The 15,479-nt window shown below is 43.6% G+C and overlaps 1 protein-coding gene across 1 annotated transcript; it reads left to right on the top strand.

The window, feature by feature from the left end:
• Positions 1–10,486: 10,486 nt before the first annotated feature.
• LOC132653559 (putative protein FAM90A13P) lies at positions 10,487–15,187 on the top strand. The gene is made up of 5 exons (XM_060381338.1): positions 10,487–10,558; positions 11,579–11,731; positions 12,532–12,743; positions 12,960–13,041; positions 14,078–15,187. Exons 1-5 carry the CDS (start codon positions 10,487–10,489, stop codon positions 15,029–15,031), a joined length of 1,473 nt encoding a protein of 490 aa, XP_060237321.1. The 3' UTR covers positions 15,032–15,187.
• The last annotated feature ends 292 nt before the right edge of the window (positions 15,188–15,479 follow it).

Below are 15,479 nucleotides of genomic sequence, written 5' to 3'. Positions count from 1 at the left end.
ACCTGTATACAGTATGTCTTTTCAGCTACCTCAACGTCCTAACTCTGCATGAGTTGTCATATTGTATGATGTTTTCCACTTCCAGTAATAAAATTGGCCTAGAAATTATGTCTGCAGTGGTGTTCTTGGGCCGAAGGCATGGGGTTTTCACAGGACCTATGGCCCAATAACGAGCCACAAACCCAAGAGGCTCTCAACCTACCCCATCAGGTTTGCCGTTCTGACACTGTGCATAGGTACCCCCACCTTGTGATCTTAAGACCATTGAGAGACAGGGCAGTTTGTAGGCCTGTCCTTCCAGGCTGCTGGTCACAGATGTCATGGTCACAAAGGTCAATTGCATCAATTTTAGGACTCAGTGGGCTTCTTACTGAGTTCCTATTCTGAGTTTTATCCACTATGAGGCCACTCACTGTCCCCATACCTCTGCTTTTGCTTGCTTTCCATTTATGAGGCCAGGACTTTGCATTCCTCACAAAGTCTAAATCCTGGCTGTTCATTACACCCTTTCATCTCAGCACCCTTTGTAGTTTGGGCTTGAAGGATGCATCAAACTGTTGTGTTCACTGCCCCTCACCCCCATATTGCCTCTCTGTTTGTTTTTGTGTGGCTGTGTGTATATATGTTTCTCATATTCATGTGAAAATCAAGGCACCTGGAGTTTCAGAGCAGAGTGCTGAAGCTCCTGGAAGATATTGGTTTCATCATGCATTTTTTTTGTAACTTATGTGCTTGAGGCAGTGTTTGACACTGAGTGGAAGCCCCACAGCTTGGCCTGTCTGACTGGCTGGCACACTTCAGTGATTTTCCTTTCTCTTCCCTGTTAGCCTGCTGAGATCTTTCAGAGCTGTGTCTATAGCTCTCTGTGAGTGGTGGGCCCCAAACAGATGTCAGCCAAGGTTTCTCTTTGTGCATCTCCTCAGGTACCACACCCTGTGTTGTCCTTGGGCTGCTACATGCCATGTGCTTCTCATGAGGTCATTCAATGTATTGTATCCAAGCTATATTTTATTAACAATACCAGTCATAAGACATTTCTCTTTTCTCATATAGAATTCAGCAGACAATGAAGAAGAGGGTAAAGTTTAAAGCAAGGGAGCTGGTATGAGAGCTCAGGCGTCTATGGGCTAGATTGGGAGATTCTCAACTTAAATCCATATGAACAATGTTTGGTGGAAGCCTAGGCTCTGTCATCCTTAGGATATGTAGAAGTAGGCAGAACCTGTCCATCAAGATCACCTCCAGCTATCTATATTTATAAATTTGGGAAGCCCCTGGGTGAGAACAATAGGCTTGCAGAGGAGACTGATGTCTCAAGGACACAAAAATCAGAACAAGTGAACTCAGGAAAAAAAAATCACAAGTCAGTGAGTGATAAGAACGGAGCATGAAGCAAAAAAAAAAAACACAAGCACACTTAACATTTGAATGGGTGTGAACCCTGTATCTGCCAAAGAACCAATCCTGCTGAAGAGCCTGGGCCTACTTCCCAGTGTCTTCTTAGGTCCACATGCAGGGAGAGCAGCTCCTCTGCCTGGCCTTCTGATACTTCTGCTATGGTCAGGACCATGAATGAACGCAACAAATTTAACAGAGCCCAAAACTTAGCAAACCCCTAGATATTGGCACAACTGACTCCCTGATGAAAGCACTATTTATGCTGTGAAACTCATTCCATAGTCACTACTTCAGTCGGCCATAATGAAAACAAGACCCAGTCCATTCAGGTCCATAGTTCTGGAAAAATATCTCAATGTATAACCCTTGCCTTTTGGCCTTGGCATTTCTGCCTTTGGCCTCATGTTCTGGGTAACTGAAGTATGTCGATCCAGAATATGATTTTGTGCTTGAAAGTTAACTCTGAGAAAAGCTCAGTTATCCCCTGGGATGCAGAGGACCTGCTCAGTGTACTTTGCCAGCTGGTTAATCAAGACTTTCTATTGACTTAAACCCATGTTCCCAGCAATCTTCTCTGGTGGAAAGCCCTCAACACAGATGTTCTATGAAGAAGCCCAGTCCATGTCTCACCTAGCCCCAGTAGTTACTGACACATACAGGCCTCCACTCACCCTAGGGTTCTCCTCTTCCGGTGGGGGCACATTCTGTGCCCATGGGCCTGTTGGCTTTCCCTGGTTGCCTGTTGCTAGAACTGCTCCATGGCCCTGGGTCTTCATGTGTGACTCCATCTTCTGGATCTGTTGGCTTTGATTTCCTGAATCAGATGCAAACAAAAGATTTTGAACCAATGCAATTAAGCATCATGACATAACAAGAATACTTGGCCTGAGCCACCCACCCGGGTCTGCAGTCCCCAAGACCAGGACAGATCAGAGGAAGCAGCAGTTCCCTGGCCTGCGCCGTTTCCTGGAACCCAGCCTGCCCTGCGCCCTGAGACCAACCCAGTCCCCCTGCCTGCACCATTCCCCAAATCCCACCCCAATCTGAGGCACAGGAGACAGTACAGATTAGAAGGCAGCAGGAAAACCAGCAGACTCCGGCCATCCGGGACCATGAGCTCTATCTACAACCCCAGAGACATATTTCCATCAGAGCCCACCAGGCCTCCTAGTAACAGAAACTAAAGGGCTAGAGGTCAGCACAAGAACACCAGCAACAAAACTCAGAGCTGAATGGCACCCCCCAAAACGCAGATATCCTACCACAGCAAGCCCTGAGGATACCATCACACTGGAAGCACAAGAAAACAATCTTAAATTCGAGATTATGAAAATGATAGAGGCCTTAAAAGAAAAAAAATAATCACTTAAAGAACTACAGGAAAATACAACCAAACAGGTGAAGGAATGAAATAAATCCCTAAAGGAAACACAGGAAAATACAATCAAACAGGTGATGGAACTAAGTAAATCCCTGAAAGAAATACATAAAAAGACAACCAAATGGGAAAAGGAAATGAATAAAACTGTCTAGTACCTTAAAATGGAAATAGAAGCAATAAAGAAAACACAATCCAAGGTAATCCTGGAGAAGGAAAATCTAGGGAAGAGAAAGGAAACTATAGAAACAAGCATCAATAACAGAATACAAGAGTTGGAAGAGAGAATCTCAGGTGTACAAGATATGATTGAAGAAACTGATACATCAGTCAAAGAAAATGTTAAATCTAAAAAGTTCCTGACACAAAATATCTAAGAAATCTGGGACAATATGAAAAGACCAAACCTAAGAATAATAGGAATAGAAGACTCTTAACAATAACGATAGACTACCTCAGAATAAAGGGCTAGAAAAAGGCTTTCCAAGCAAATGGACACAAGAAACAAATGGAGTAGCTATTCTAATATCTAATAAAATAGGCTTTCAACCAAAATTAATCGAAAGTGATGGGGAGAGCACTTCAGACTCATCAAAGAAAAAAATTGACCAAAATGACAACTCAATTCTAAACATCTATGCCCCAAATACAAAAGCACCCACATTTGTAAAAGAAACATTACTAAAGCTTAAATCACACATAGATCCACACATGCTACTATCAGGAGACTTCAATACACTTCTCTCACCAATAGACAGATGACAGATCATTGAGACAGAAACTAAACAGAGAAATAACGAAAGTAATTGATGTTATGAGTCAATTGGAACTCACAGATATCTACAGAACATTCCATCCAAACGCAGAAGAATACACTTTATTCTCAGCACCTTATGGGGCCTTCTCCAAAACTGACCACATACTCAGACACAAAGCAAGCCTCAACAAATACAAGGAAACTGAAACAGAACGTTGTATTCTATCAGACCACGATGGATTAAAGCTAGACTTCAACATAAATAGATGCAATAGAATGCCTACAAACTCATGGAAACTGAACAACTCTCTACTTAATGATCACTGAGTCAGGGAGGAAAGAAAGAAAGAAATTAAAGACTTTCTAGAATTCAATGAAAATGAAGGCACAACATACCCAAACTTATGGGACACAACGAAAGCAGTGCTAAGAGAAAAGTTCATATCATTCAGTGTCTTCATAAAGAGGAGAGAGTTCATACTAGCAACTTAACAGCTCACCTGAAAGCTCTAGAAAAAAAAAAAAAAAGGAAACAAACACACTCAAGAGGAGTCAACAGCAAGAAATAAATCAAACTCAGGGCTGAAATCAATAACCTAGAAACAAAGAGAACAATACAGAGAATCAAAAAACCAAAAGCCGGTTTTTTGAGAAAATTAACAAGACAGACAAACCCTTAGCCAAACTAACTAAAAGGAGGGAGAGTATCCACATTAATAAAATCAGAAATAAAAAGGGGGATATAACGACAGACACCAAGGAAATCCAAAAAATCATTAGATCATACTTCAAACACCTATACACCACAAAATTGGAAAATCTAAATAAAATGAATGATTTTCTTGCCAAAGTTAAATCAGGTTAACAATTTAAATAAACCCATGCCCCTAAGGAAATAGAAGCAGACATCAAAAGCCTCCCAACCAAAAAGAGCCCTGGGCCAGATGGTTTTAGCACAGAATTTTACCAGGCTTTCAAAGAAGAACTAATGCCAGTATTCCTCAAAGTATTCCACAAAATAGAAATGAAAGGAATATTGCCAAACTCATTCTATGAGGCTACAGTCACCCTGATACCTAAACCATACAAAGACCCAACAAAGTAAGAGAATTTCAGACCAATATCCCTTATGAACATTGACGCAAAAATAGTCAATAAAATACTTGCAAACTGAATCCCAGAAACACATCAAAAATATCATACTCTATGATCAAGTAGGCTTCATCCCAGGAATGCAGGGATGGTTCAACATACAAAAACCATGTAATCCACCATATAAACAAACTGAAAGAAGGAAAACCACATAATCATCTCATTAGATGCTGAAGGCCCTTGGCCAAACCCCTTCATGTTTAAAGTCTTGGAGAGATCAAGGATTCAAGGCACATACCTGGACCCAATAAAGGCAATATTCAGCAAGCCAATAGTCAACATCAAGTTAAATGGAGAGAAACTTAGAGCATTCCCGCTAAAATCAGGGCCAAAACAAGGCTGCCACTCTCACCATATCTCCTCAATATAGTACTTGAACTTCTAGTGAGAGCAATAAGACAAGTAAAGGAGATCAAAACTAGACAAATTGGAAAGGAAAAAGTCAAAGTATTGCCATTCGCAGATGATATGATAATATACATAAGTGACCCTAAGACACTAAGTGACACCAGAGAACTCCTACAGCTGATAAATACCTTCAACAAAGTGTCTGGATACAAAATTAACTCAAAAAATCAATAGCCCTCCTTTATAGAAGTGACAAAAGGCCTGAAAAAGATATTAGGGAAACAACACCCTTCACAATAGCAACAAATAATATAAAATATTTTGGTGTAATTCTAACCAAGGAAGTGAAAGACCTATATGACAAGAATTTCAAGTCTTTGAAGAAAGGAACTAGAGAAGATTTTAGAAGATGGAAAGATCTCCCATGCTCTTGAATAAGTAGGATTATCATAATAAAAATTACCATCCTGCCAAAAGCCATCTACAGATTCAATGCAATTCCCATCAAAATTTCAACAAAATTCTTTACAGACCTGGAAAGAACAACCATTAACTTAGTATGGAAAAATAAAAGACCCAGGATAGCCAAAACAATTCTGAACAATAAAAGAACTTCTGGTGGTATCAACATCCCTGATTTCAAGCTATACTACAGAGCAATAGTAATAAAAACTGCATGGTATTGGCATAGAAACAGACAGGTTGATCAATGGAACAAAATTGAAGATCCAGAAATAAACCCACACTAATACAGGCACTTGATTTTCAACCAAGAAGCCAAAACCATACAATGGAAAAAAGAAAGCATCTTCAACAAATGGTACTGGTCTAACTGAGTGTCTGCATATAGAAAAATGCAAATAGACCCGTATTTATCACCCTGCACAAAATTCAATTCCAAGTGGATCAAAGACCTTGACAAAAACAAAACAAAACAAACAAACAAACAAACAAACAAAAAACCATAGACTCTAAATCTGTTAGAAGATAAAGTGCGAAAAAGTCTGGAACTTACTGGCATAGGAGACAACTTCTTGAACAGAACAGCAACCGCACAGTCTCTGAGATCAACAATTAATAAATGGGATCTCATGAAACTGAGAAGCTTCTGTAAGTCAAAGGACACTGTCAATACAACAAAATGGCAACCGACAGATTGGGGAAAGATCTTCACCAACCCTACATCAGAAGACTAATATCTAAAATATACAAAGAACTTAAGAAATTAAACATCAATAAATCAAATAATCCAATTAAAATATGGGCTACAGAGCTAAACTGAGAATTCACAACCAAGGAATCTCAAATAACTGAGAAGCACATAAAAAAAAATGCTCAATGTCCTTAGCCATCAGAGAAATGCAAATTGAAACCACTTAATCATAATTCCATTTTACATCAGTCAAAATGGCTAGATTAAAAACTCAAGTGATACCACATGATGAAGAGGATATGGAGAAAGGGAAACACTCCTCCATTGTTGGTGGGAGTGCAAACCTGTCCAACCTCTCTGGAAATCAATCTGTCAATTTCTTAGAAAATTGGGAATAGTTCTATCTCAAGACGCAGCTATACCACTCCTGGGCATATACCATAAAGATGCTCCACCATACCACCAAGACACTTGTTCAACTGTGCTCATATCAGCTTTATTCATAATAGCCAGAAACTGGATGTCCCTCAACCAAAGAATGGATAAAGAGACTGTGGCACATTTGCACAATGGAATACTACTCATCTATTAAAAACAAAGAAATCATGGAATTTTCAGGCAAATGGATGGAACTAGAAAAGATCATCCTAAGTGAGGTAACCCAGACGCAGAAAGATGCACATGGTATGTACTCAGTTATAGTGGGTACTAGATCCGCAGTACAGAATAAACCAGACTACAATCCACAGACCCAAAGAAGCTAAGTAACAAGTGAGGAGAATAGTAAGTCAGTCTGACTCCATGGCAGGCTTCAAAATTGGCTTCAGATTGAACAGACCTGGGTTTCTATTTCTCAAAACATGAAACTACAGTCCATGTAAGCCAGATAAAATAACTCAATAACCTCCCTGAAAGCTAGAAACAATAACTTAATAAAGTTCCCAAGCACTTGACCAATCAAATTAAAGGTCAGTTAGAAACACGCTGCCTAGCTAGTCAAAATTACACTTCATTACCTGGGCACACTTTGTTACCTGGGCACTCCCTGCAGTCCCCCTAACTGCACACCAATCATGAGTTCCCCTGTATCCCTAGATCAGTACCAACCAATCAACATAAAGATCACCTAACCACACTGGGAAATCCCCTAACTGTCTTTAAATTGAGCCTTTAAATTGCCCCAGTATGCTGGCAATTTCTGTAGAGTAAACACTCCTTGCTTTTGTATACTACCTGAGGCCTAGGTCTTCTCTCAGGGATTCCTGGACCTAGTAAAAGAAGGGCCCAATGGGTGGTGCTGGAATGTCACTCGGAAGGGGAAATAGAATAGACAGCAGAAGTGGATTGAGAGAGGGAACTGTGCAGGAGATGGAATGGGGATCAGATGTGGGAAGAGGGGGTCTAAAGCAGGATCTCTGAGCTGTGCACACCAGGCAAGAGGCTGCTCTCAGAAGGCCGGCTGCAACTGGAGTGGAAAGTTCCTCCCCAGGCTATTTACAAGGTCCAGTCAAGATTGTGGAATCCATGAAGTCATGTAATCCAATTATCACTTTAAGAGGAACACCTGATCTTGAGGCAGGATCACACAGGCTTTAGTCTGGATCTTAACTACCCTGAGGAGGAAAAAATGGAGATGACCACACACTCTAAGTGCCTCATTTTAGGCAGACAGATGAGTAGAGGCCACAGCAGAAGGCCAGAACCTTGGCTTCCACTGCATAATGTATGTTTGCATGGAAGGTGAAAATCTGGGGACTGGCCCATAGACACCTAAGCACTCTCAAGGGTCACCTTGCCATCTAATCCTCGTCATCTGATCCACTCAACTGATTCCTCTTACATTTAGATATTTCTCAGCATTAAAATGAGCCTCAACCTACAGTGTGTTGACTTAGTGCTCATCAGTAGGGAGAGGAACCTAGTATTCTACCAGCTGAACCACCAAGCACATGAGTGAAGCTGCTATACTGGCAGCGAATTCTCTAATTCCTATGATAACATTTTGCAGTGCCATTGCCAAAGATGTGTAGTGAGACTGTATCTGTGAGAGAGGGTTGAGGGGAAGAATACACATGGAGAAAGAGGTGTGTGGGAGTAGATGGGAAGCTGGATGGGGCAGGGAAGGGACATAGGGGGGAAGGAGAGGTGGAGGTAGAGGAGGAGGAGAAGCAGGATAGAGTTAGAGACACTTGCAAGGGAAAGGCAAGATGAGCGGCCCAAAGAGAATGTGTGGAGGAGTTAGGGGAGCGGGAAATGTGGAGAGCAGGGAGGGAAGGATGAACACAGGGAAGTAGAGATAGAGAGATAGTGATGAAGATTGAATCATAGACAGAGAGGGGGTGAAGAGAGAGAGGAGACCGACAAAGACACTAAAACAAAGCGGACTGGACTGAATACAGGGTGTGGCTGAGACCAGAGCGGCCCTGCTTTGCCACACCCACGCCAGTGTCGCCATAGTAGCATAAGCTACAGGGCGGGGGATATGATTTCCCCGGAAATAATGCCCCCTGGAAGGTCCCTGGCAAACTCATCCCACTTGGAAAAGAGACGTGTTCTGAGATTTCTACGCTTCTTCAGTTGTGGCTCTGGGGCTGGAATAATAAATTCTTTGATCTTTCCCTGTGACACCTGAAACAGCACAACTAACTTTATAAAAAAAATTATTAGTAGTAGATTGTTAAAGGCTTTAATAAAAATAAGTTTAAGAAAAGTAATGAATTAAATTTAGTATTAATAGGCATTAAGAATAGTAAAATAATAATAGGCTCCTTCTTAAGAAATAATAGCATGAGAGGTGCAGCTGGCGGGAGTTTCCCCCTCCCTTCAGTGCCTTGTTCCTAGAGAAGATCATAAATCTTAAGCAGGACATATGGGAGGAGGGTTAACAAAGGTGTAGTTAGATTTTGATATAGAGAGGGACTTTGGCAGGCATCTGACTTAGCTCCTGACTTTCCTCTTCATTGGTTAGCAATAATGAAACTATATTTGAGGTTTCTTTTCCTTTGTTGACTCTGATCAAAAAGTTTTTAGGCCAAGATTATTTGTGGGTACTGCTTTATGTTTGATTGGATTTTGAGTTAAAATGTAAACTTTGTATTCTTGGTAAAAGTCTAAATGTTCTGGGAAGTATGCCAATTTTAAGGTGCCTTTTGTGAAATCATTATAAAAATACTAGCTTGATTTCAGTAAAGTGGCAGCAGAGTCAAAACCATCAAGGTGTCTCTGTCTGTCAATTCTTCGCCGAAACCGTGTCTTCCTGTCTAAAGCCTTGTTCTCCCGCGGACGACGGGAGCCCGACTGGGCCGGTCCGTGGCAGCTGTTTTTGTTCAGTGCTGGGCTCCTGGACTGCTGTTTTCTTGCTCTTTTCAGCTGAATCTTTTAGTCCAAGTCTGTTGGCAATGGGAGGGAACTGCCTATCCTGGCAGGCCTACAAAACAGTCATTGCATTGCTCTCCACTGATGCACTGGTAGAGTTGACTCTTGGTTTACTCGGGAGATTCTGGATAGGCCGTGTGTGATGCCAGAAAGCTTTCTCCTGTGGGTCCCAGAAGCTGAGTTTGGGATTCTGTCTTGTCCTAGCGGTGAGCAGGATTCTGACTGGGCTGCTTTTTCCCACTGGGACCCTGGGCTTTTGACTCTGTGTGAAATGCTTCACTGACTCCATTCTTTTGGGGACCGCAATGGTTTGTTGATGCATGGTACCCTGTAGCTTTTGATCCAGCAGGTCTTGTGAGGCTGTGTTTCCACCATTCTGCCTGAGCACTGGCTTGGGGACATCAAAAACAGCCATGTTCTGACCTTCTTCCTGCCTGGAAGGCAAGATGCAGGAGGCATCAAAACTTTGGATGGCAGGGTTTCCAGGGCACACCTGCATCCCAGGAGACTTTCTGGAGGGTAGACTGCCACTGACCTCCTCCTCTTCCCAGGAATGAACCTGGGCATCTGTGAGGGTTATGGAAAAGACAGATATATGGAAAGATTAAGGGAACTGTGTCAGGGTGGAAATTCCTCCATTTGTATGGATGTGCCTTCTTTACAGGTACATATCGCTTGTCCTTAAGCATGATCTTGGATTTGGCTATGAAGATAAACACCTCTAATTCTTAATCTAGATTCACTCTTGGCCACACCTTTGCTGGAAGCCTATATAAGAATTTGGGAGGAGGAAGTTTTTGCTCTTTGCCTGTTTGCAGTAGAAACTGGAGCCTATTTCTTCGGGACACTAGCATCTAATGAAGACAAGCTGAGACACCGTGCTGCATAGACTGATGAAGCAGACATTTTTCAGACATTTTGCCCCATGAAAGAAATCCAGCACCATATTTGGAAAAAGACCCTGAAGACACAGGAGCTGCTCAGTTGCTCTGCAAAGGTGAGTCTTGCAGTAAGTCCTGTAAGAGGACATTTATTCACCTGTTTCAGTTGTTGTCTGGGAGGCTTCCTCTGTCTGCTAACCTAGCCCTACTCTTGGAAGCTTCCAGCCTCCATACAATATAACCGAGGCCTAGAATGATTTTAGCCTCTGAGACTGACTGCTATTCAGCTCATCCTGTCTAGTTCTTTCTAAGCTCATAGCTGGCTGATTCAATTCAGCTGTTCTGACCCAAACTCTCTCCCAGCTGACTTATTCAATCTGGCTTTTCTCTTGGCCTCTGAATTGTTCTGCTTGGCCTCAAACTAAATCCAGCAATCTGCTCTAATCCCCTGGCTCCTTCTCATTCTCTAGTTCATTTGGTCTTCACCCGAGTTCTCTCTCTGCGACCTGTCTCAGCATTACTGTCCCTCTAAAACTGCCTCCTTCCTCTCTCTGCATTGCCCCTTAAGTTTTTCTCTCTTCTTGTGAAAGTGGGTGTATCCTGTTTTGTAGAATCTTCTCAGATTTGTCACTTTCTTTTTCTGTGATTCAATTAGACATCACTTTCAAACCTGGGTGTTTCCTTTTACAAATTAACTTTACCTTCATCGTTTGGGGTTAAAGGTGTGTGCCAGCAGCTTTTCTGAACCTGAAACTTGCTCTATACCAGGCTGGCCTTGTCTATGCCTCCTGGATTAAAAGCATGTTTGTACTCCAGCCGTATCACATAGACCTAGAAGGTCTTTGGATCTCTTGCCAGAACAGTCATGCTCTGAATTAAAATTCCTCTACAAAATTTGTTACAGCTCGCATGTCCTATATCAAGGAGGCTGGCTCTGAAGCCTCTCTAAGCTGTTGTTCTGCCACAGATTGTGCCCTGTTATATCCAGTGAGCCCAGACCTGCATCGGGATGAAGCTCAGGTGCCAGGGGAGCTGGTTGCCAGGGGGAAGCACAGTCTAAGTTGGGAAAGGCTCCATGGAGTGGGAGCTGGACTAATTTCATTGGTTAAAACTCTTTTGTTTCCTTCTGATTCAAGAAATCAAAGCCAACAACTCCAGATTCAGCGATAAAGCAGGAGACACACATGAAGATTCAGGACCATAAAGCTGTTCCAGCCCAGAAAGTCCAGAGTAAGCCAAGAGGGCCCATGACACAGAAGGTTCCCCCATGGCAAGAAGAGAACATTATGGTAAGTAGAGCCCTTAATGTGTCATCAACCACTGGGGCTAGGTGAGACACGAACTGGGCTCCCTCAGAGAACCTATTTGTTGTGGGTTTTCCACCAGAGAAGACTGCTGGGAACATGGCTTTAAGTCAATAGAAAGTCCTGATTAGCCAGGTGGCAGAGTACTGACTGGATCCTCTGTATCCCAGGGGATCACTGAACCTTTCTTGGGGTGAGGTTTTAAGCACAAAAACAAAAACCAACCAAACAAACAAACATGTTTTGGGTTGACATACTTCTGTTACCCAGAACAGTAGGCCAGAAGCAGAAATGCACAGGTGAGAGACATGGGAGATTTTCCCAGGACTGTGGACTCAGACACATTGGGTCTTGTTTTCATTTTGTTAGGTGATAGTGTCTGTGGGTTGAGTTCTACAGTCTGAATGAAGCTTCCATTGTGGAATTAGTTGTGCCAGTGTCTGGGAATTTATTAAGTTCTGGGGCCCTGTGAAATGTTGCATCTGTCCATGGTCCTGACTGTAGCAGAGGTATCAGAAGGCCAGGCAAAGGAACTACTCCCCCTGCATGTGGACCTGAGTAGACACTGGGAAGTAAGCCCAGCCTCTCTTTAGCAGGATTGGTCCTTTGGCACATACAAGGCTCACTGACATCACTCATGCATCTTTCAAGTGTGCTTACCTCTTCCGGGTTCAAAGAAACAACCATTTTCTGGAGAGAAAACATTGCAGGCATTTTAACCCTTTATCCCTAAGAGGTACCTGGATCCCTTTTTGACTCACTAATATCTCATTTGCTACTCACAGGTAAAATGCAGAGAGTGTGGGGCCTTTGGCCACACAGCAAGGAGCAGAAGGTGCCCAATCAAGTATGGCCAAAAGCTCCTAGATCCACAGCCTCTGGGAGCCAGGAAGGAGAAAGAGAATCAGGATCCTCGCAGGACACATGGTCTCCAGAAACCAGGGCCCATAAGCCAGGCCAAGACAGAAAAGAAACCTAGTCAAGTCACTGGACAGAGGTGAGTGATGGGGAAGGGCTGGCCAGAGGGAAGGCTCTGGGTGCAGCAAAGCTCATGGGGTACCATCACTCATCTCTCTGTCCCCAAACACTGAAAGGGCCAGACAGCTAGTAAGTAGTATACTAGCTACAGAGAGTGAGTGGAGAGTGGGTGAGTGAGAGTGGGTGAATGGGTGGGTAGAGCTGATGTGTTTCCACACCATTGTCTGTCCCACAGAGGTGATGAGCAGCAGAGGAAGGCTCCCTTCCAGAAACTCCCCATGGATCCACAGAGGAGGGGCCAGCACATCAACCTGGTTGTGAGTAGCAGCAGTTGCTCTGTTCCTGAAAGTCCCTTTCTCTGTGCTCTGCCCCACCTGCCCATTCCCTGCTGCACCACCTGCTTGCTCCATTCACGACCCCATGCATGTCACATCGAATCAGTCCTCTCTGATGCAGCAAGGACTCATTTGGTCATTTTCATAGTTCAGACTGACTTGGGTTTTGGGGAGCAAGTGAGCCTCTGCTGTGTGCTTCTCCTTTGGTAGACCAGTTCTCCTGGAGGATGGGCAGGCTCCTCCTCACCTGTCCTTGAGCATGACCTTGTCTCCTGGTCTCCATGTGGTCCTTCCTTCTGAGGTCATATTACAAACATGGCCTGCTCTTCTAGCCTTCTAATGATCTTCTCTCAGATTTTAATGTTTCCATTTTGAACTGATTCTGTGTGCTGCTTCCAAAATCTAGACTTTTATTGGAGAACTTTTAGGGCAATGAATATATCCTTTAAAATTTTTATTTTATTTTTATTCCATCCCAATATGTTGGCTGCAGAGTTGACTCTCATTTTGAGAGTCATATTCAAGTCATGTCATCTTAACATACCTTTTCCCCTGTTTTACATCCTAGGTGACATGATTAGGGGTTTTCAATACACTGGAAATTGCGTGGTAATTTGAATTGTTTTTCTCTTGACCACAAAAGGCTCATGGCCCTCTGCTTAGCTGTCTATTTATATCATATATAAATAAGTAAAGATTTCTGTAAAAATCATATATTCTTTACATAAAACACATGTACACATGCAGATACATTTGAGTGATGAGAGTTCAGCTCAAGGAAACTTCACAGTGAGGCTGAAACTCTTCACATTGCATGTCCCAATCCCTCTGCATCTCCCCCACCACAGGTTCTCATTCTGCAGCTTTTGGATAACTAATGTAGACCATTTCAGACTGAGTACCTTCACCTTAAAGTGAACTTATACAAGAGTTTTTCTGTCATGATAATCTTATGAGGTCCTTGTGTTATTTGGAAGACTTACATAGTCAATTTATCCTGCAATTGTTATTTTCACAGCATCCCAAGATGCCAGTGTTCAGTCCTGGAAACACAAAGAAGTCTGTGACCAACCAAATTCAGATTACTGTGTCACGTGCCAGAAAGTCTCCTGGGAAGCGGATGTGCCCTGGAAACCCTGGAGCCATCCAAAGCTCTGATGCCTCCTGCATCTTACCTTCCAGGCAGGAAGAAGGTCAGAACATGGCTGTCCCTGGGGTCTCACAGCCAGTGTTCAGGCAGGGTGGTGGAAACACAGCCTCACAAGACCTGCTGCATCAAAAGCTCCGGGGTGTCTCACATCAACAACCCATTGTGGTCCCTAAAAGGAATGGAGTCAGTGAAGCATTTCACACAGAGTCAGAAGCCCAGGGTCCCGGTGTGAAAACACAGCGCAGCCAGCATGCTGCCCTCCATCAGGGAAGACAGAACCCTGAACTTAGCTTCTGGACCCCAGGTGAGAAAGCTTCTTGGCAGCCCACACTGCCTAGCCAGAAATCCTCAAAGAGACTAAGAGTCAACTCTACCAGTGCACCAGAGGAGAGCAATGCAAGCACTGTTTTGAAGGCCTGCCGGGATAGGCAGTCTCTTCCCATTGCCAACAGACTTGGACTGAAAGATGCAGTGCCAGTGAGCAAGAAAATAGCAGCCCAGCTGCCCAGCACTGACCAAGAACAGCTACCAAGCAGGCCTGCTCTGGTCTCAGCCACACCCTATGCTGAGTCCTCTCAACCATCTACCAGCCATGCTGTACGCCAGTCCCTGAGAATGGTCTTTACTAGACTTAATGGTGACTGCTGGAGCTCCAGGTTCCTGACAGTGTCCCCAGCACTTGCCCATGAGAAGCAAACAGCTCCTTGGGAGGGCCCTGCCTTCCTGGAGAAAGGTGAAGCAGCACGCTCCCAGGTCCCAGTGAGTGTCCTCTATGAGGACCTTCAGGTCTCCTCCTCTTCAGAAGACAGTGATGGGCAGTGAGTGATGGGACAGCAGATGCCACCCTCCTGCTCAGACTTGACAGACACTTTCAGACTGGTCCTCTCTGGGTTAGCCAGCTAGATGACATGACTGGGACCTGTCAGATCCACTTCCAAATGACCCTTCTGGTGTGCGTGGACTCACATCTCTGCACAGAGCCTCACCTCAGCATGGACTCTGGACTCTGACCTGAGAAGACCTCTGAAGAAAGGTCACCTGTCCTCTCCATTGTGATTATCAATGACCTGTATACAGTATGTCTTTTCAGCTACCTCAACGTCCTAACTCTGCATGAGTTGTCATATTGTATGATGTTTTCCACTTCCAGTAATAAAATTGGCCTAGAAATTATGTCTGCAGTGGTGTTCTTGGGCCGAAGGCATGGGGTTTTCACAGGACCTATGGCCCCATAACGAGCCACAAACCCAAGAGGCTCTCAACCTACCCC

This window comes from Meriones unguiculatus, chromosome 4 (assembly GCF_030254825.1).
Source record: "Meriones unguiculatus strain TT.TT164.6M chromosome 4, Bangor_MerUng_6.1, whole genome shotgun sequence".
Classification (NCBI taxonomy): domain Eukaryota; kingdom Metazoa; phylum Chordata; class Mammalia; order Rodentia; family Muridae; genus Meriones; species Meriones unguiculatus.
This window is presented reverse-complemented; position numbering and strand designations above follow the sequence as displayed.